At 48.1% G+C, this 22502-nt stretch overlaps 1 protein-coding gene and 1 long non-coding RNA gene across 2 annotated transcripts; both read left to right on the top strand.

The window, feature by feature from the left end:
• The first annotated feature begins 1498 nt into the window (after positions 1–1498).
• On the top strand, positions 1499–4251 carry LOC103179045. Its single transcript, XR_487937.2, has 3 exons — positions 1499–1753; positions 3659–3694; positions 4233–4251. It is a non-coding gene; the product is annotated as an uncharacterized LOC103179045 (long non-coding RNA).
• Positions 4252–4743: 492 nt separating this feature from the next.
• Positions 4744–21586, top strand: dcaf8 (DDB1 and CUL4 associated factor 8; the record flags this gene model as incomplete). Its single annotated transcript, XM_042342194.1, has 11 exons — positions 4744–5121; positions 8268–8408; positions 10004–10098; positions 12042–12152; positions 14486–14558; positions 14787–14844; positions 15172–15279; positions 17752–17882; positions 18877–18996; positions 19184–19300; positions 21410–21586. Coding segments are annotated over 11 exons (1455 nt in total), but the record flags the coding sequence as incomplete, so codon positions are not given.
• Positions 21587–22502: the final 916 nt, after the last annotated feature.

Raw genomic sequence — 22502 nt, 5'->3', positions numbered from 1 at the left:
TGTGTCTGTCTATCTGTCTGTCTGTGTGTCTGTCTGTCTGTGTGTCTGTGTACGTCTGTGTGTCTGTCTGTGTATCTGTCTGTGTGTCTGTCTGTGTGTCTGTCTGTGTGTCTGTCTGTCTGTCTGTGTGTCTGTGTGTCAGTCTCTCTCTCTCTCAGTGACATCATCGCACACTGTGACATCAGCAGTCCGAGTCTGGTCCCTGGATACCGTTGCTAAGGCACCGAGTAACAGTCTCTAGTTACTCCGTGACATCATCACAGCGTTAGTTGGGGAGGGACAGAGTGTGTGACAACAACAACAACAATATCCTGCTTCACAGGATATACTCTAAATTGTAGTGACTGTACATTTTGTGGGTGAAAGGCAGCAGCCAATTGCGCAAAGCAGTGTCCCACAAACAGTCATGGATTTGAGCGACCAAATTATATAATATATTTTTGAAGGGAGTATTACCCTCGGGAAAAGCGATCTGCCAGTCGACTAACAACCGGGTTCCTACTTACTATTAGGTAAACAGAGGCATGTGTGTATCTAGAGTAAGGTTTCACCCTGACCAGCCCAGGAATCAAACTAGGTCCTCTCGCTTGTGAGGCGTGTGCTCTAACCATCACGCCACAGGGACCTAAATTTAATGGCATTACTCTCCCCACCCCATTCTCTTGCTCTCCAAAAATATTAGACAAAAAACGGTATATATATATATAAATCAACTTTCCTGTAGTAACAGTACATTATGAAGAGTGGCATTACCCAGACACACAGATACACACACAGAACGCCAGGGACACACGTCAGAGAGACAGAGAGAGTTTGTTGCTTGGGAGACACAAATCCCTTAGTAACGATTGCTAGGGGCAAATTCCTGGTTCTAGACAAGAATCTGGTCCTCAGATCCGGTTGCTAAGAGTCAAGACGCCTGGTAACAGTTGCTATTTACTCTGTGACCGTCACCACACACTGATGAGAGTGTGTGAGATCACAGAGAGAGCTGCGGGTGGGGCTACAGAGAGAGGAGAGGGTGAGACACAGAGACACTGACTGTAGCACAGTTGTTAGGGAGAATTTGGTTGCTAGGGAGCGATGGGGACCCTAGTAATAGTTGCTAGGGTAGATTCCTAGTAACTAGGGTCAGACTGGCCCCTGGTAACAGTTGTGAGGGGACCGCTAGATAGATTGGTAAGAGGGAACGAGTTGCTGGGCAGTGATGGAGACCTAGTAACAGATGGATATGGTCGCTAAGGAGGAATATGGTTGCTAGGGAGAGAGCTCGCTGCCACATCACAGCCCTGGGGGCGGGGCTAGAGTGGCGGGTTTGTGACGTCACAGAGACCTGGGCTGGGCTAGAGTGGGGAGCGTGTGATGTGAAACAGAGGGCGGAGCCAGAGCGAATGAAGCGTGAGGTAGTGAGTGATGTCATCTTTCTGTGACGTCATTCCAGTGACGTCACCTAGCTAATGGGGGGGGGTTCTACGTAGGCACAGGGAGGAACGAGGAGAGCGTGTGACGTACGAGCCAGTGAGTCTGACGTCCCACAGATGGGGGGAGCCAGCGAGTCTCCCTCTCCTTGCCACTCTCGGAGGCAGAGCGTGTGACGCGCGTTGGGGGGGGGGCGGAGCGAGAGAGGAGAGAGCGTGTGACGTACATACGTACGTGGCAGCAGCGAGACGCAGGGAGAGAGGGAAGTGTCTGTGACGCAGCGCCTCGACCGTCGACATAAACACGGAGAGAGCGAGGCTGAGGCCTAGAGCAGGTGAGAGACACAGACCCTGACACCAGGCTCCAGCCCCACTAGGCCTCTTCCCCACTCCCCGCAGCCCCTCAGCTCCTCCCTCTCCTTGCCCTCTCTCTCTCTCTCTCTCTCTCTCACACACACATCCGCTGATTGGCCGCCGCTTTCGCCCCACGAAGAGAGAAAGGGAGAGAGGCCTCTGGCAACGCGGCAACGATTGGCCGCACGCCGCACCGCCGCCGATTGGCTTCACAGCCGTCAATCTGCCCAGTAACTGGGCCGCTGTGTGACATCACAAATGCAGGCCCGCGGGCCACACTGCCTCCCGATTGGCCGAATAACGGCCACTCTGGCTCTCGCGGGGTCCGCACAGCGCCTCTGATTGGCTCAGATGTCTGTCATTCTTTGACGTGACACCGGGCCGTGGCTCGCACAGGCGCTGTCAATCTGCCTAGTAACAGGTCGCTGATTGGTTCCGGCCCGTGGGCCGCACAACAACTGCTCTCACCCCTCGCGGGAGACCGAGACACTGAGCCTCTGATTGGCTCCAGCTTCCTGTCAATCTGCCTAGTGTGACGTCACCGGCTCCTGTTCGCGGGTTGCTCGGTCTCCGATTAGCTGAGCTTTCTCGTCCCTCCCACACACAGAGCCTCTGATTGGCTCCTGCCAATCTGCCTACCAACTGCCACCTGTGTGACGGTCCAGGCGAAGGGCCGCACGGCTGCTGATTGTCTCCTTCGTCCCGCCCACACATACTCTGGCTCCCGTCAAACTGTTAAGCAGCAGCCTCCTGATTGACTGCTGATTGTCTCCCGTCCCATCCTTCCTACAGTGCGCTGATTGGCTGCAGCTAATGTCAATCTGCCCAGCAGCAGCCTCCCTGGCTCCCGGGTCGCACGGCTGCTGCTCCCGCCCCTCGCAGTGCCCACACACAGCGCCTCTGATTCGCTCCGGTTCTTGCCTATTTGCACAGTAAGCGACTTCTGATTGGGCACTGATTGTCTGTCACCTTACAGCGCGCTGATTGGTACCAGCAGCTGTCACTCTGCCGAGTATGGTTTTCTGATTGGCCGAGAGCGGCCGCTGATTGTCTCCCTCGTCCCGCCCTCCATAAACAATGCCAATGTCGCACAATCCCCCCCCGTGATGATGTCACTGTTATGATGTCACAAGGGGCCCCTAGCAACCGTTACAAGGCGCCTTGACTCTCCTTAGCAACCATATCTAAGGACCAGTCTCTGTTTTGATGATTTCATAGTGGGCAATGAATGAAAGGGAGAGATGGAAAGAGGGGAGGAGGGAATGGAAGGATGAAGCAGGGAACGAGAAAGAGAGAGAGAGAGGAGGGAATGAAGGGATGAAAGAGAGAGAGAAGGAGGAAGAGAAAGAATGAAGGAGGGGACGAGAGAGAGAGAGAAGGAAGGAGGGAATTAAGGGATGAAAGAGAGAGAGGGAACGAGAGAAAGAGAAGGATGGCGAACGAATAAAGGAGAGAGAGGAGGGAGAGAAAGAATGAAGGAGGGAACAAATGAGAAGGAGGGAATGAAGGAGGGAGCACTATAATTAGCTGAGAGAGTGGAGGGAATGAAGGGATGAGGGAGAGAGAGAGAGAGAAGGAAAAGGAAAGAATAAAGGAGAGAAAGAAGGAAGACCGAAAGAACAAACAAATGGAGAGAATGAATGAATGAAGGAAGGAAGGAAGGAAGGAAGGAAGGAAGGAAGGAAGGAAGGAAGCAAGGAAGGAAGGAAGGAAGGAAGGAAGGAAGGAAGGAAATCTGTCTCTGTTTCTCTCTCACTCTCTATCACTTGCTCTCTCACTTTCTCTCGTTATCTCTCTCAATTGCACTCTTTCTCTCTACCAAATGCAAGGATTATTATTATATTGCTCTCTACCTCACTCTCTCACATCTTCTCACTTTCTTACAGACGGACGGGCAATGGACAATGCAGAGAGTGAGGAAAGTAAGTTATCTCTCGCTCTCAGTTTCCATCTCTCTCAGTCTCTGCCTTTCAGTCTCTGTCTCCATCTATCTCTCAGTCTCTCTCTCAGTATCAGTCTCTCTCTCAGTCTCACACACTCTCTGTCTCTCAGTCTCTGTGTCTCAGTCTTTCATATGCTCTCGGTCTCTCACTCTATGTCTCTCAGTCTCTCTCTCTCTCCATCTCTCAGTCTCAGTCTCTCCCTCCACTGGATTCCCTCACCGCACCCCAGACACAGAGACGGAGCGAGAGGAAGAGATGAATGAAGAGGAGGAGAGAGCCCTTAAATTTTTTCTCTCTCCCTTCTCTCTATCTCTTTCTCTCAGCTCTTTTTCTCTTTCAGCTCTCTTTCTCTCAATCTCTCTCTCTGTCTCTCACAGACACGCTCTCTCTCCATCTCTCTCTCTCTTTCAGATATGGTCTCTCCATCTCACTCAGTCTCTCACACACTCTCTGTCAGTCACACACTTACTCTCTCTCTCCATCTCTTTCTTAGTCTCACACACACTCTCTCTCCCAGATGCCCCAACCTCCCCGCAAGATGACGGAGTGAGTGAATGAATGATGGAGAGAGAGGAGATGAACAAAGAGGAGGAGAGAGCACACAAATTATTTCTCTCAGTCTCCCTCTCTCAGCCTCTCTCTCCGTCTCTCTCTATATCTCTATCCCTCTATCTGTGTATGTGTCTCTCTCTATCTTTCTATCTATCTATCTATCTGTGTGAGACTTTCTTTCTCTGTCACTCTCTCCCAGTCTCTGTGTACATGTGTCTCTTACACACTGTATCGTTCTCTCTCTCTATCTATCCATATTTGTGTGTATCTCTCTTTATGACTCTCACACTTTTTCATTCCACCTTACACTCCATCTGTCTCTCAGTTAAACACACTCTCTCTCCATCTCTATGCACTTCTGACACATACACAATCCGTCTCTCCATCTCTCTCTTATTCTCTCATACATTCTCTCTTTCACAGCCTCCCCCACCCCCCCGGACACAGAGACGGAGAGAGAGAGAGAGAGAGAAGAGGAGACGGAGAAAGAGGAGGAGATGAACGAAGAGGAGATGGAAGCGGAGGAGAGAGCCCTCGAATTCTGGTTATCGGCTGAAACACAACCGTCTCCTAACCCAGTGTGGACGCCATTAAACGCTTTACTGTCGCGAGAGAGAGGCTCAAACCCTTTGAGCTTCACCACAGGGGCCTGTGGGGCCCGGAGTTTTGTCCAGAGATTCCAGCGTCTGTTCACACTTGATTCCCATCGAGGTTGTGTGAACTCACTTCACTACAATCAGTCGGGGACATGTCTGGCCAGTGGCAGTGATGATCTGCATGTTATCGTGTGGGACTGGGCGAGTCAGAGAGAGAGACTGAGGTTTCACACCGGTCACAAGAGCAATGTGTTTCAGGTGGGTTTGTGAGAAAGATGGAGAGAGAGATACAAAAAGTGTGTGTTTGTGAGACAAAGATGAGAGATAGAGTGAATAGGACTGGGCGAGTCAGTGAGAGAGATGGAGAGACAGAGATAGAGAAAGAGTGTGTAAGAGAGAGAGAGAGAGAGGCAGAGAGAGAGGGACTGAGATTGAGAGGAGCAAGACTGAGAGAGATGGAGTGAGTGTGGCCCTGAGCGAGTCCGTTAGAGGGATGAGTTTCACACCGGCCACGAGCAATGTGTTTCAAGTGATGATAATTCTTGTTAATCCTCGGGTTTGAGAGACGGAGAAAGAGTGTGTGAGACTGAGAGACACACAGAGAGAGTATGTGAGACTGAGGGAAAGTCGTGTGGTGAACAGTTGTTTTTCTGACTGGAGAGAATTGGTGTCCCCCAGGGGACGATATTTGGACTGCTGCTCTTTTTGATCTATACAAATGACCTGGACTTGAGTATATGGAGTAGAATTTCCAAGTATGCAGATGATACTAAGCTAGGAAAAGTAGTAAACGGTGAGGAAGGAGACTGCAAGACAACCGACATAGACATTTAATGTGGAGAAATGTGAAGCGATGCATTTTTGTGGGAAGAATGGGGAGAGACAATATAAGCTGATGGTAAAATCTTAAAGGGGGTGAAGGAACAGAGAGACCTGGGGTTCATATAAACAAATCTTTGAAGGTGGCAGGACAGGTAGAAAAAGCTGTTAAAAAAGCATACGGGATACTGGGCTTTATAAATAGGGGCATAGAATACAAAAGTAAGGAAGTTATGATGGACCTTTATAAAACAGTGGTTAGGCATAAGCTAGAGTACTGTGTTCAGTTCTGGGCACCACACTTTGGGAAGGATGTCAAGGCCTTGGAAAGGGTGCAAAGGAGATTTACCAGGGTGGTACCAGGAATGGGGGACTTCAGTTATGTTCATAGACTAGAGAAACTAGAATTATTCTCCTTGCAGCAGAGAAGTTTAAGGGGAGATTTAATAGAGATGTTCAAAATTCTGAGGGGATTCGATAGGATGAACAGAGAGAAACTATTTCCACCGGCAAGTGGGTCAGTAACCCGAGGACACCGATTTAACATAGTTGTTAAAAGAAACAGAGAGGAGGTGAGACATGTTTTCACACAGAGAGTTGTTCGGATCTGGAATGCATTGCCTGAAAGGCTGGTGGAAGCCGATTTGATTATAAACTTTCAAGAGAGAAGTAGATAATTATTTGGGGAGGACAAGTTTGCAGGGCTATGGGGAGAGAGAGGGGGAGTAGGAATGATTCCCTTGGATATCTCTTTTCATAGAGCTGAGTTAGACATGATGGGCCGAATTACTTCCTTCTGTGCTGTATAATGTTATAATTCTTTTGAATCTTTTGAAAGAGACTGAGAGAGACAGAGAGAGTGATGGATTGAGAGAGTGGGTGAGTGAGAGAGATGGAAAGAGAGACTGAATGTGAAATGCAGAAATGCAGAGCGTGGGAGAGAGACCGAGAAAAGGAGTGTGTGAGTGAGAGACTGAGAGAGAGAGAGACGGAGAAAGGGACGGTGAGAGAGTGTCTGTGTGTGTGTGAGAGAGACAGAGGGCGAGAGAGTGAGAGAAAATAGAGATGGAGAGAGAGAGTGTAGTGTGTATGGGAGAGAGAGAGAGAGACAGAAAAAAAGAGACAGAGAGAGAGTGATGTGTGTATGCGAGAGAAATGGAGAGGGAGTGTTTGAAAGTAACAGAGAGAGCGAGAGACAGACGGATAATAACAACAACAAAATTACATTTGTACAGCGACTTTCACGCCGGGAGGACGTCGCAAGGCGCTGGACAATCAGTGTTTCGGACCCGAGCTGGTGGTAGGGATCGAGTAGGATGGAGGGCAAGGGGGGAAGAAGAGTAATCAAAGGCACAAAGAGGAGGGTCTCGAGATGAGTCTTGAAAAGGGTGTGGGTGAGGCGGAGAAACTGCGGGATGGAGTTCCAGAGGGTGGGGACAGAGTGGCTGAAGGCCCGGCCACCAACGGTGGGGCGGGCGAGGCACGGGACATGAAGCAGGCGAGTTGCTGCTGAGCAGAGGGAGAGGGCAGGTTGGTAGGGGGTTAGGAGGTCGCAGAGGTAGGAGGGGGAGCAAGGCGACGGAGGGCTTTGAAGGTGAGGACCAGGATCTGAACTGTATCCTCTGTGTGATGGGAAGCCAGTGGAGGGGGTCATGGGGTTCATGCAGCCTGGTGCGGGAGAGGACACAGGCTGCAGAGAGGATGATCTATGGAGGGAGGAGTTGGGGAGACCAACACGCAGGGAGTTTGCACAGTCAAGCCTGGATATTATGCACCCGTATATGAGGGCGATACTGTCAGCGCCTGAGGTGTGGAGGTGCTGACAGGAACGAATCAGGAGGGCCTCGGTCTTGATGATAATAATAATCCTTGCAAAACACAAAATACTGCAGGTGCTGGAAATCTGAAACGAAAACAGAAGTCGCTGGGAACGCTCAGCAAATCAGGCAGCATCTATGGAGAGAGGAAAGTGAGTCAACGTTTCGGGTCCAGGACCCTTCGTCAGTACGAAAGGCTTCTGATGAAGGGTCGTGAACCCAAAGCATTGACTCACTTTCCTTTCCTAATAATCCTTGCATTTGATACAGCGCCTTATCATTCTCTCACACATTTTCTCTCTCAAACTCTCTCACACACTCGCTTATGCACTCTCTCTCTCTCACAGATAGAAAGAGACAGAGTACTATCCTCTCCGCGCTTTCTATCTGTCTCTTTGTTTCTCTCACACTCCGTCTCTCTGTGTCTGTCTCTCTCTGTGTCTGTGTGTATCAGACTCTCTCATGTACACTCTCTCGAAGACATGATAAGGTGTTGTATGAAACGCAAGGATTACTATTATAGTCTCTCTCAGTCTCACGCTCCGTTTCTCTGTCTCTGCATATGTGTTGTCTCTCTCTGCCTGTGTGTGTTTCTCTATCAGTCTCTCACACTCGCTCACACTCTCGCTCACACACTCACACACCATCTTTCTCACATACACTCTCACACACTCTGTCTCCATCTCTCTCACACACTCTCTCTCACTTTCACTGTTTCTCTCACACACACTCTTTCACACTCTCTCACTATCTGTCTCTCTCTCTTAGGCTAAGTTCCTGCCGAACACAGGTGACACGACGATGGTGATGTGTGCGAGAGATGGGCAGGTGCGAGTGGCTGAACTGTCAGCTACAGAAACATGTAAATCTACCCGCAGAGTAGCTCAGCATCGCGGCTCAGCCCACAAGGTAACTGTGTCTCTGTCTGTGTGTGTATCACTGTGTCTCTCAGTCTGTGTGTGTCTCTCTATGTCTTTCTGTGACTCTCCCTCAGTCTGTGAGGGCGCTCTGAGACGCTGTCCGGTGTGGAGGGCGCTATATAAATCCAAGTTGTTGTTGTTGTGTGTGTGTGTCTCTATCTCTATCATACAGACAGAAAAAGAGTCGGAGAGAGTGAGATGTCTCTCTCTATCTTTTGCTCCACCTCTCTGTGTGTCCGATATGTATGTCTCTCTCTCTCTGAATGTCTGTAGCTATATGTATGTGTCTCTGTCTCCCTTACTCTCTCTCTCTCTGTCTCACACTCACATACACGCGCACTTTCACACATAGACTGATGCAGAGAGGGACACACCCGCAGAGATGTCTCCCTCCCTCTTTCTCTGTGTGTGTGTCTCTCTCTCTCTCTCTCACACTCTGTCTGTGTGTGTGTCTCTCTCTCTCTCACACTCTGTCTCTGTGTGTATGGCTCTCTCTCACACTTTGTCTGCGTGTGTGTCGCTGTCTCACACACAGATACACAAAGAGACAGAGTGTGTGTGTCTCTCTCACACTCTGTCTCTGTGTGTGTCTCTCTCTATCTCTCTCAAACTCATGGAATGTGTGTGTGTGTGTGTCTCACACTCTCTTATGCGTATGATTCTCTCTCACAGTTTGTCTCTCTGGGTGTGTGTGTGTCTCTCTCACACACAGACACATAGAGAGACAGAGAGCGAGAGAGACATCTCTCAGTCTGTGTGTCTTTCTCTCTTACACTGTCTGTGTGTGTGTGTGTCTCTCTCACACAGACAGAGAGAGAGAGGGGGGCATATCTCAGTTTGTGTCTCTCTTTGTCTGTTACGCCCACATGCAATATATGTGTGCAGTCTCTCTGTCTCTCAATCTCACACTCAGTCTCTGTCTCACACACAGAGTGAAAGAGATGCAGACACTCACAATGTCTCTCTCCCTCCCTCCGTCTCTGTCTGTGTGTGTGTGTGTCTCTGTCTCGATCTCTGTCTCCCTGTTCTCTCTCTGTCTGTGTGTGGGTGGGGGTCTATCTTTGTATCTCTCTGTCTCTCGCTCTCTGTGTCTCCCTGTCTCTCTCTGCCTCTTTCTCACAGACTGAGACAGACACATCGCTCTGTGTTTGTGTGTTCGTTTCTCTCTCTGTCTCTCCAAACACAGACTGACATAGAGAGAGATGCACACACACTATCTCTCTCACACTCCTCTTTCTCTCTCACACACACAGAGACATCTCACTCACGCAACCACACACAGACAGAAATATGTCTCTCTCTCACACAAACACACGCACAGAGAGACATCTCTCTCCGTGTGTTGTCTCTGTATGTCTCTTACACACAGACTGACAAAGAGACACACATACTCAAATAATGTCTGTCTCTCTCACTAATACACACTCAATGTCTCTCTGTGTCTCTCAGCCTTTGTGTCTCTGTCTCACACACTCATTCTCTCACTCACTCTCTGAATTTCTCATTCTCTCTTATTTCCTCTCATTCTCCCCCTCTCTTTAATTCTACCTCTTTTTCTCATTCCCTCTCTCTTTCGTTCTCTAGCTCGCTTTACACCGAGACTCCCCCTCAGTGTTTCTTTCTGCTGGTGAAGACGCTGTGATTTATTCGATTGATTTGAGACAAGATCGATGTGCAACGTAAGTATCGGCGTGTAATTGGCTGCCACGTTTCACCCATAAAACACACAGTCATTACACTTTACAGTGTATCATGTGAAGCGCTTTGAGATGTCGTGACGATGTGATAAGGCGCTGTATCAAATGCAATGATTATTATTATTATTGTAAATGTGAGCATGAGATACACACACACACACACAAATACACACACACTGGGGTGAAAGGCACTGTAAATGTAAGCGGTGAAGCATTGTGAGATGTTACTCTCGTCAGTGTGCGAGACAAAGTGTGTGCAAGAGAAAGAGAGAGATAGTGTGTGAGATGGAATGAGAGAGTGTGTGAGAGTGTCTGTGTGCGAGTGTGCGTGTCTGTCTGAGAGAGATAGAGTGTGTGAGAGAGAGTGTGTCTGTGTGTGTGAGAGTGTCTCTGTCTGTGTGTGTCTCTCACGCCTTATCTCAGTATCTCTATCTGTCTGTGTGTGAGTGTGACAGAGACGAGCCAGAGAGTGTGTGAGAGAGAAAGTGTAAGAGCGAGATTGTATTTCTGTGTGTGTGTGTGTGTGAGAGAGAGAGAGAGATGGAGCGAATATCTTTCTGTATATATCTGTGTGAATGAGGGACTTAGTGCGTGGGAGAGGGAGACTGAGTGTGTGGGAGAGGGAGACTGAGTGCGTGAGAGAGAGAGAGAGAGAGAGACTGAGTGCGTGAGAGAGGGAGAGACTGAATGCATGAGAGAGAAAAAGACTGAGTGCGTGAGAGAGAGAGAGACTGAGTGTGTGAGAGAGAGACTGAGTGTGTGAGAGAGACTGTGTGCGTGAGAGAGAGATTGAGTGCATGAGAGAGAGATTGAGTGCATGAGAGGGAGACTGAGTGCGTGAGAGAGAGATTGAGTGCATGAGAGGCAGACTGAGTGCGTGAGAGGGAGACTGAGCGCGTGAGAGAGAGACTGAGCGCGTGAGAGGGCGACTGAGCGCGTGAGAGGGAGACTGAGCGCGTGAGAGAGCAACTGAGCGCGTGAGAGAGTGACTGAGCGCGTGAGAGAGCGACTGAGCGCGTGAGAGAGTGACTGAGCGCGTGAGAGAGCGACTGAGCGCGTGAGAGAGTGACTGAGCGCGTGAGAGAGCGACTGAGCGCGTGAGAGAGTGACTGAGCGCGTGAGAGAGCGACTGAGCGCGTGAGAGAGTGACTGAGCGCGTGAGAGAGCGACTGAGCGCGTGAGAGAGCGACTGAGCGCGTGAGAGAGCGACTGAGCGCGTGAGAGCGACTGAGCGCGTGAGAGAGCGACTGAGCGCGTGAGAGAGTGACTGAGCGCGTGAGAGAGCGACTGAGCACGTGAGAGAGCGACTGAGCGCGTGAGAGAGCGACTGAGCGCGTGAGAGAGCGACTGAGCGCGTGAGAGAGCGACTGAGCGCGTGAGAGAGCGACTGAGCTCGTGAGAGAGCGACTGAATGAGAGAGACTGAGTGTGTGAAAGAGAGAGACTTAGTGTGAGAGTTAAAAGACTGTGTGTGTGAGAGAGAGAGACTGTGTGAGAGAGAGAGAGACTGAGTTTGATAGAGAGACTCAATGTGAGAGAGACTGAGAGAGTGTGACTGAGTGTGAAAGAGAGACTGAGTGTGTGTGAGAGACTGAGTGTGTGTGAGAAAGAGACAGAGAGATTGAGCGTGTGAGAGAGACAGCGTGTGAGAGTGAGACTGAGTGTGAGAGAGAGAGAGATGGAATGAGAGAGACAGTGTGTGAGACAAAAAGTGTGTGTGTGTCTCTCTATCTCAGTATGCCTCTCTAAGCTCTGTGTGAGAGAGAGAGCAAGAGTGACAGAGTGAGTGCGAAAAAGCTAAATGCAAGTGGTGAAGCATTTAGTATGTGTGTTTCTCTGTCTGTCTTTGTGTGTGTGAGAGAGAGAGAGAGAGAGAGGGAGAGAGAAAGATCAATGTAAACTGTGAGCCGTCTCTGTATATTTCAGGAAGATTATTACCACAAAGGAACAAGACAAGAAAATTGGATTATATTCGATTTATATCAACCCTTGTGAACCTCAGCAATTCGCTGTCGGAGGTAAAGATCAATATGCCAGGTAAGAGAGACAGAGACAGACAGACAGACAGACAGACAGACAGACAGACAGACAGACAGACAGACAGACAGACAGACAGACAGACAGACAGACAGACAGACAGACAGACAGACAGACAGACAGACAGACAGACAGACAGACAGACAGACAGACAGACAGACAGACAGACAGACAGACAGACAGACAGACAGACAGACAGACAGACAGACAGACAGACAGACAGACAGACAGACAGACAGACAGACAGACAGACAGACAGACAGACAGACAGACAGACAGACAGACAGACAGACAGACAGACAGACAGACAGACAGACAGACAGACAGACAGACAGACAGACAGACAGACAGACAGACAGACAGACAGACAGACAGACAGACAGACAGACAGACAGACAGACAGACAGACAGACAGACAGACAGACAGACAGACAGACAGACAGACAGACAGACAGACAGACAGACAGACAGACAGACAGACAGACAGACAGACAGACAGACAGACAGACAGACAGACAGACAGACAGACAGACAGACAGACAGACAGACAGACAGACAGACAGACAGACAGACAGACAGACAGACAGACAATATGCTGTGTAGGAATATTCTACATTAACTGGTAATTTGTTGAAGGAAAGAACAAGAGTGACACAGATTAGATAAACAGAGAGAGATAATAATCCTTGCATTTGATATCACGTCTTCGAGACGTCTCAAAGCTCTTCACAGGATACTGTAGAGTGTAGTGACTGTGGTTTGTGGGCAAAACGCAGAGACACATACACGCAGATAAATATAAAGAGAGATAGATAGAGAGATAGAGGCACAGTGTGTGTGAGAGAGACACAGATATAATAATAATAATAATAATAATCCTTGCATTTGATATAGCGCTTTTCACGTCGGGAGGACGTCCCAAAGCGCTTTACAGAACACACTGTAAAGTGAATTGACTGTATATTTGTGGGCGAACGCGGCAGCCAATTGCGCACAGCAATGTCCCACAAACAGTCGTAGATTGAAAATGACCAATTTTATTATTGTTTTGGTTTTGGAGGGATTATTATTAGGCTCTGTGTGGAGTAAGGAAACTTGCCCAAGGTTTCGCCCTCTGCCTGGAATTGAACTCAGGTCTCTCAGGTCTCTCCAGATATATATATGGAGTCCTGCAGCTCAGTGGTTAGAGCACTCGCTTTGCGAGCGAGAGACCTGAGTTCAATTCCAGGCAGAGGGCGAAACCTTGGGCAAGTTTCCTTACTCCACACAGAGCCTAATAATAATCCTCCAAAACCCAAAACAATAAATAAATTGGTCATTTTCAATCTACGACTGTTTGTGGGACATTGCTGTGCGCAATTGGCTGCCGCGTTCGCCCACAAATATACAGTCAATTCACTTTACAGTGTGTTCTGTGAAGCGCTTTGGGTCGTCCTCTCGACGTGAAAAGCGCTATATCAAATGCAAGGATTATTATTATTATTATTATATATATAACTAGCTATACCTCTTGCTTCGCTTGCAAGCAGTTTCATTCAATCGGCCTTCTGTCTTTCGTGTGGCATTTTTATTTGTCCTTGAAAGGCTTGATCTTCGCTTCTTCGACATTTTTATTCCTTAAAGATTAGGAAAATGTACTGAACTCATTAGCATCCCTTCTTGGAGTCTATACGTGTGTGATGAGCTTGTTTAGGTAACGATAGGAGATCCCCGAAAGAAAATATGCACATGACATTCCCCAATTCAAGACCTTTATGAGTTATAAATCATATCTCTATGTCAATTGGTTATTGAGATCTTGGTGGACACACAGCCATTTTGTCTTTATTAGTATAGATAGATAGAGAGACACTCATGCAGAGACACAGCAACTGAGCCAGGCTGACCCACACACACATACATGCTCTCTCTAACACTCCCAGTTTCTCTCTGTCTCATTCTCTCTCTCAATCTCTCTCTCTGTCTCTTACATTCTCACATTCACATTCTCATGTTCACATTCTGTCTCTCTCGCAGACTCTCGGTCTCTCTGTCTCTCTTTCACACTCTATCATGCTTTCACAAACTCTTTCTCTCTTACTGTCACACTATCTCTCAGTCTTTCTCAGTCACACTCGCTCAGTTTCTCTCAATCACACACTCTCTCATTCATACTCTCTCTGTCTCTCACAGTCTCACATTCCCACTCTCTCTCTGTCTATCTCTCGCAGTCTCTCTGTCTCTCTCTCTCTCACACACTCTATCCCACTCTCTCAGACTCTCTCTCTGTCTCGCTCTCAGTCATACTCTCTCTCAGTCGCTCTCTCTCACACACTCTCTCGATCTCTCCACAGAATATATGATTGTCGTATGATTCAACCTTCTCAAATGAATGGAGTTTTGAAAAAGTTTTGTCCTCATCACTTGGTAAGATAGTCACACTCACTCTTTTACACTTACGTGCTCATAACACACACAGACACACAAGACACACAGATGCACACAGACAGACACACACACACATAGACAACAGAGATACACACATAGACGCACACACAGACACACACACTCACACAGACAGATACACATACACACAGATACATACACAAACATGCAAACTGTATTACATTAAAAATATTTTTTCTTTTGTTTCAGTTAAACAGTCAGTCAAAGGCTAATATCACTTGTCTTGTGTATAGTCATAATGGGTCAGGTAAGTTAGAGAGAGAGACTGAGAGAGAGCGAGAGAGAGACTGAGAATCTGTCTGCGTGTGGATCTGTGTGTGTGGATCTGTGTGTGTCTGTATCTGTCTGTGTGTGTGCGTCTGAGTATCTGTGTGGGTCTGTGTGTATGTCTTTGTGTGTGTATGTCTTTGTGTGTGTGTGTCTGTGAAACACATTGTTTATATATCTGTGTCTCTCACATACGCTGTCTCTCACACTTTCATACTCTCTCACGCACACTCACATTCACATTCTCTTTCTCACACAAACATTCTCTCTCACACGCACTCTCTCATACTCTCTCTCTTTCACACAGAGCTATTAACAAGCTATAATGATGATGATATTTATCTCTTTAACACATCGGACGAAAATGGGTCAGAATATATTAAACGTTACAAAGGCCATCGTAACAACGCCACAGGTAAGATCTCTTTCTCTCGCCGTCTCTCATTATCTCACACAATCTCTCAGTCTCTCTCTCAGACTCAACACAGTATCTCTCTTGCTCTCTCTCTCAGTCTCTCTCTTTCAGTCTTTCTCTCCAGTCTTTCTCTCTCTCTCTCTCTCTCACAAACACATACGCAGTCCTTATCAGTCTCGCTCTCTCAGTCTCTCTCTCCATCTCCCTCATACAGACACACACACACACACAATGTCTCTATCAATCTCTCTCTATTGCTCACACACACACTCTCCATCTCTCTCTGAGTCTGCAATTCTCCGTCTCTCTCTTCCACACAGACACAAACACAGTCTCTCAATCGCTCTCTCGCTCTCTCCCAGTCTCTTTCTTTCAGTCTCTCTGTCTCAGTCTGTCTCTCTGTCTCAGTCTCTCCCTCTCTATCTGTGTGTGTGTTTCAGTCTCTCTCAGTCTCTCCCGGTCTCTCTCCCATTCTCTATCTCAGACTCTCTCACTAGCTATCTGTGGGTATCTCTCTCCATCTCTTTCTCTCAGTCTCTCTCTCTCTCTCTCTATCGCTCTCTCAGTCTCTCTCTCGCCATCTCTCGCTCTCTCTGTCTGTCTCTCACTCTCTCCATCTCTATCTCTCTCTCCATCTCTGTCTCTCTCTCCATCTCTATCTCTGTCTCACACTTTCTCTCTCCTGCTCTCTCTCTATCTCTCAGTCTCTCACAGAACAGTGCAGAAACAGCCTTGGTCAAACTGACAAATTACATTTTGTCCATCTGCGACCAGGGCTCCCTCTGCCTCCTTGTCCTCCTTGACCTCTATGCTGCCTTCAATACCGTTGACCACTCTATCCTCATCCACTGCCTCTCCTCTCACCTCAACCTTCATGCTTCTGTCGTTTAATAGTTTCAGATCCTACCTCTCACACCGTCTCCACTTCATCTCCACAAATGGTTTCTCCTCTAGCCCCCACACCATCTCATGCGGCGTTCCTCAGGGCTCTGTCCTTGGTCCCCTCTTCTTCAATATCTACATACTACCTCTTGGTGACATCATCGGCAGACTTCAACTTCCATATGCATGCGGATGACACACAACTGTACCTCTCTGCCTCCACCCTTGACTCCAGGACCCACTGCTGTGCTGACAGAATGTCTGTCAGACATCAAGTCCTGGATGAGAGAGACCTTTCTTTAGTTGAACGTCAACAAGACCGAGGCTATGCTGATTGGCTCCCGTCAGTACCTCCACACCTCAGGCGCTGACAGCATCACAGTCCATGGTTGCACCTCCACCTCACTGAGCCAGTCTGGAACCTTGTTGTCTTCTTTGAACCTCACCTTTCTACCCCACATCCATGCCTTCCCCACCTCCGCAACATCGCCCAGCTCTGCCACTGTCTCACCCATCAGGCCGCCAAAACCCTCATACATGCATTCATTACATCTAGGCTTGACAATGCAAACTCTCCCGCACCAGGCTCCGTGACCCTATCACCCTCACCATCGCCCGGCTCCACTGGCTTCCCATCACACAGAGGATATAGTTCAAGATCCTGGTCTTCACCTTCAAAGCCCTCCATGGTCTTGCTCCTCCCTAGCTCTGGGACCTCCTAACCCCCAACCAACCTGCCCACTCCCTCCGCTCAGCGGGCTCTGGCCTGCTTCACATCCCCACCTTGCCAACATTGGCGCGTGGGCTTTCAGCCACTCTGCCCCCCCATCTCTCAGTATCTCGCTCACACAGACACACCCACACTGTTTTTCTATCTCTCAGTCTCTCTCCCTCTCTCTCACACACACAATAATAATCCTTGAATTTGATTCAGCCCCTTATCACGTCTTCGAGAAGTCTCAAAGCGCTTCACAGAATAAACTGTGAAGTGTAATGACTGTGTATTTTGGGTTTCCAGTTAAAGGAGTCAGTTTCTCAGTCTCTTTCTTACACACACACACACACACACACATACACACAGTTTCGCTCAGTCTCAGTCTTACACACAGACACATACACACAGTCTCTCTCAGTCTCTCTCTCACGAACTCTATCCGTGTGTTTGTGTGTGTGTATCTCTATCTCTGTATATCTTGTATATTAATTATAATAATCCTTGTATTTGATACAGCACCTTATCACATCTTTGCGACGTCTCACAGAATATACTTTTAAGTGCAGTAACTGTGAGTTTTGTGTTTCTAGTTAAATAAGTGAATTTCTATGTCTCTTGTTTCTCACTCAGTCTCCCTCAGTTAGTCTCTCGGTCTCCCTCTCAGTCTCTCTGTCTCTCACACACTCTTCTCTCTCTGTATTAATAATAATCTTTGACACACATACAACAATAATCCGTGCAAATATGCACAGAGCTAGAGAGAGGGATAATAATCCTTCCATTTAATATAGCACCTTATTGCATCTTCGAAACGTCTCAAGGTGCTTCACAGGATACACTGTAAAGTGTAGTGACTGTGTGCTTTGTGTTCCCAGTTAAGGGGGTGAATTTCTATGGACCGAGAAGTCAGTTTATTGTCAGCGGAAGTGACTGTGGACACATCTTCTTGTGGGAGAAAGAATCTTGTCAAATCATCCAGTTTCTAGAAGGGGATGATGGGGGAGTGGTGAGTGTGAGAGAGAGACACACAAGACAGAGAGAGAGCGAGTGACAGAGAAAGAGAGACCGAGACAGTGAGAGAGAGAGTATAAAAGTGTGTAGTTGTGTGTCTGTGTTTATGTGTGAGAGATAGTATGTGACAAAGAGAGAGTGAGAGAGAGACTGAAAGAATGAGTGTGAGAGAGACTGAAAGAGAGATGGAGACAGAGACCAAGAGAGCGTGTGTGAGAGAGAGGGAGAGAGAGAGCATGAGAGCTTAAGAGAGCGAGGCAGAGAGAATGTGAGAGAAACAGAGAGACTCAGAGAGTGTGAGAGAGAGACAGAGCGCGAGCGAGAGACAGATAGAGACTGAGAGCGTGAGGGAGAGAGTGGAAAAGAATGTTTGTGAGAGCTTGTGTGTGTGTGTGAAAGAAAGCGAGAGAGTGTGTGTGAGAGACTGAGAGAGAGAGACAGAAAGAGCCTGGGGGAGAGAGAGAGAGAGACAGAGGGAGTGTGTGAGAGAGAGTATGTATGTGTGTGTGTGTGTCTCTTTCTCATTCCCTGTCTGTCTCTCTCGCTCTGAGAGTGAGATGGACAGGGATGGAGGGAATGTGAGAGAGCCACAGAGAGGGTATGTGTGTCTCTCAGTCTCTTTTGGTCTCTCTCTCTCTCTCTTTGAGAGGCGACTGAGAGCGAGACAGCTAGCAGGAGCGAGAGAGGAGGGTGAGATATAGAGAGAGCGAAACTGGTGCTGTTTGCTGTTACAGGTGAATTGTATCTCTCTCTCTCGCTCACACTCCTTCCGTATGAGAGACAGAGAGAGGGAGAGAGAGAATGTAACAAAGAGAGTGACTGACACTATTTGTGTGTGTGTGTCTCTCTCGCTATGTGTGTGTGTCTCTCTCTTTGTGTGTGTGTGTCTGTGTGTGTGTGTGTGTGTGACTCTCTCTGGTGGAGAGGGATGGAGGGAGTGAGCGAGCCAGACACAGAGAGAGAGTGACTGATGTGTGTCTCTGTTGCAGGTAAACTGTCTCGAGCCTCACCCTCACCTCCCTGTGTTGGCCACCAGTGGCCTGGATCATAGCGTCAAGATCTGGGCCCCAACCTCCCAGCTCCCCAGCCCCCTGTGTGGGCTCCGTGAGGTCTCTCTCTCTGTCTCTCTCTGTCTGTCTTTCTCTCCATATCTCTCTCTCCGTCTCTCTCATTCAGTCGCTCTATCACACTCTGTCTCTCTGTCTGTGTGTCTCTCTCTGTCTGTCTGTCTCTCTCTCTCTCTCTGTATCCTTGCCTCTCTTTGTCTCTCTCTCAGTCTGTCTCTCTCTCTTTCAGGTCATTAAGAAAAACAAGAGAGAACGAGATTCTGATAGTTTGAGACAAAGTGATTTATTCGACAGTCACATGCTCTGGTTTTTAATGCATCATTTGCGAGAGAGACGTCATAGAGAGGTAAGCAATCTCTCTCCCACTCTCTCACACTCATACTATCTCTCTCACACCCACACTCTCTCTCACACTCTCACTCACTCTCTTTCTCACACTCACTATGTGTCTGTGTGGATCTCTCTCAGTCTCTGATTCTATCTTTCTCTCTCACACATTATTGCACTCGCTCTCTCTCTCTCTCACACACACACTCTGTCAATCACACACTTTCTGGGAGTGTGGATCCACAGAGGGTGCTTTACTGTGTCTCTAACTCTGACCTGGGAGTTTATACGGACAGTGTAGAGGGAGCTTTACTGTGTCTCTGACCCAGACCTGGGAGTGTGGACGCCCAGTGTAGAGGGAGCTTTACTGTGTGTGTGTATCTCTCTCATGCTCTCTCTGTATATCTGTGTGTGTGTGTGTATGTTTGTGTGTGTGAGAGAGAGTGTGTGTGTGTGTGAGAGAGTGATAATAATCCTTGCATTTGACACAGCGCCTTATCACATCTTTGAGATGTTTCAAAACGCTTCACAGAATATACTGTAAAGTGTGTTTTGTGGGCGAAATTCTCTCTCTTGCAGTCTCTCACACGCACTCTCAGTCTCTATCTCTCACACACATTCTCTGATCCTCACCTTCAAAGCCCTCCATGGCCTTGCTCCCCCCTACCTCTGCAACCTCCTAACCCCCTTCAACCTGCTCGCTCCCTCCGCTCAGTGGGCTCCGGCCTGCTTCACGTCCTCTGCCTTGACCATGCCTTCGATCACCCTCCGCCCCCTGCCCTCCCCGATCCCGACCCCCAGCTCAGGTCCAAAACACTGATTGTCCAACTCCTTGGGATGTCCTCCCAACGTGAAAGGCACTATTCAAATATATCAAGTTCCATGTATTGTACTTCAGACATAGTTGGGGGCCAGCAAACTCGTAGCCAGTGACTAACTTGAAGCAATTGATGCAAGTTGGGTTCTTAGAAATAAACTCCCTTATAGATTTTCCCCAGATCACCATTATCTTTATAAAATCATCTCCAACTACAACGAACCATGAAGCAACTCTCTGGTTTGTAAGTAACATGTCCTTTCACTGCCAATGCTTCTATGCACGAGTCCCTCCATGTTGAGACATTGACCTCTTGCTCTTGTCCACCCCACTGATCTACCCACTCTTTATAAACTATATATAGCTTTAATCTTTTAAGATTAAATGCTCAGAGACCAAGAATAATTGACAATTCCACTCTTCATAAAATGAAATTCCTGCTTGTTTAGCAACAAATTTAACTTTATACTATTACACGTGGAGTCCTGTAGCTCAGTGGTTAGAGCACTCGCTTTGCAAGTGAGAGACCTGAGTTCAATTCCAGGCAGAGGGCGAAACCTTGGGCAAGTTTCCTTACTCCACACAGAGCCTAATAATAATCCCTCCAAAACCAAAAACAATAATAAATTGGTCATTTTCAATCTACGACTGTCTGTGGGACATTGCTGTGCGCAATTGGCTGTCGCGTTCGCCCACAAATATACAGTCAATTCACTTTACAGTGTGTTCTGTGAAGCGCTTTGGGACGTCCTCCCGACGTGAAAAGCGCTATATCAAATGCAAGGATTATTATTATTATTATTATAATGTATATCTGTGTATGTGTGTAAGAGAGAGAATGTGAGAAAGTGTAATAATAATACTTACATTTGCTATAGCACCTTATCTCCCTCTCACCCACTCAGTCACACTCTCTCTCTCACTCTCTCTCTTACTCACACTCTCACACACACTCACTCTTACACTCTGTCTCTCTGTCTGTGTGTATGTATTTCTCTCTCACACACACTCACACTCAAGTCTCTGTGACTGTCTCTCACACACACACACACTTTTGCACACTCACTCTCACACTCTCATTATCTCACTCAGTCTCTGTGTGTGTGTGTGTCTCTCACACATACTCTCTCACATCCACACTCCCTCAGTCTCTCTGTCTCTATATCTCCCTCTCACACACCCTCTCCCTCACTCTCTCTGTCTGTCCGTCTGTGTGTGTGTGACACTCTGTCTTTGTTTTACTCTCTATCTGTATGTGTCTCCTCTCTCAGTCTCACTCTCACATTCTCTCTCGCTAATTCTCTCTCTCAGCATCATAGAGAATTCTCTCCTGATCTTGAAGCGGATTCTGAGGCGTCTTCAAATTCCACCAACACGTCGTCTGATGACGAGGAAATCGATGCCCCAGATAGAGTTCAATGTCTGCCCTCCTAAACGCTCTTCTCTCCATCCCTCCCCCTCTATTCACTCTTTCTCCCCCCCCCACCCACCCCCCTCGCGCTCTCTCTTTTTCTATTACTTAGAAAATGATTAATATGACTTATACAAAGAAATATTTTAAATGGATTTGACTCTCGCGCTCAATCTCTCTCAGTCTCTCTCTCAATCTCTCTCTCAGTCTGTGTGTCTCTCTCTCAGTCTGTGTGTCTCTCTCTCAGTCTGTAACTCTCAGTCTGTCTCTCTCTCTCTCTCTTTGTCTCTCCCTCTCTCTTAGTCTCTCTCTCAGTATCCCTCTCTCTCTCTCAGTCTCTCTATCTCTCTCAGTCTCTCGCTCAGTCGCTCTCTCAATCTCTCTCTTTCAGTCTCTCTCAGTGTCTCTCCTCAGTCTCTCTCTCTCTTGCTGCAGTAATTAAGTTGAATTTACAATTGAATAAATGTTTTTTTTTGCTGGTTTGAGAGTCAATTTTCTGACATACACAGACGCACACTCACAGACACATTCACACCCAACAACAAAATTATATTTGCATTCGAGCCTTTCATATCGGGAGGACATCCCAAGGAGTGGTTTGGACCCAAGCTGAGGATTGGGGAGGGCGGTGGGAGAAGAAGGGTGATCAAAGGCACGGTCGAAGAGGAGGGTCTTGATACGGGTTTTGAAGGAGGCAAGGGAGGGGTCGAGGTGGAGGGACTGCGGGATGGAGTTCCAGAGGATGGGGGCAGAGTGGCAGAAGGCCTGTCCGCCAGTGGTGGGGCGGGTGAGGCGGGGTCGTGGAGCAAGAAGGATCCCGCTGAGCGGAGGGGGTGGGAAGGTTGGGGAGGTTGCAGAGGTAGGCGGGAGCAAGACCATGGAGGGCTTTGAAGGTGACTAGGATCTTGAACTGCGTGATGGGAAACCAGTGGAGTTGGGCGAGGATGGGGGTGATAGGTTGCAGACCCTGGTGAGGGAGAGGAAACGTGCTGC

Source organism: Callorhinchus milii, unplaced genomic scaffold (assembly GCF_018977255.1).
Source record: "Callorhinchus milii isolate IMCB2004 unplaced genomic scaffold, IMCB_Cmil_1.0 Scaffold19, whole genome shotgun sequence".
In the NCBI taxonomy this organism is placed as follows: Eukaryota; Metazoa; Chordata; class Chondrichthyes; order Chimaeriformes; family Callorhinchidae; genus Callorhinchus; species Callorhinchus milii.
Note: the sequence above shows the minus strand (reverse complement) of the source record. Positions and strands in the feature narration are given on the sequence as shown.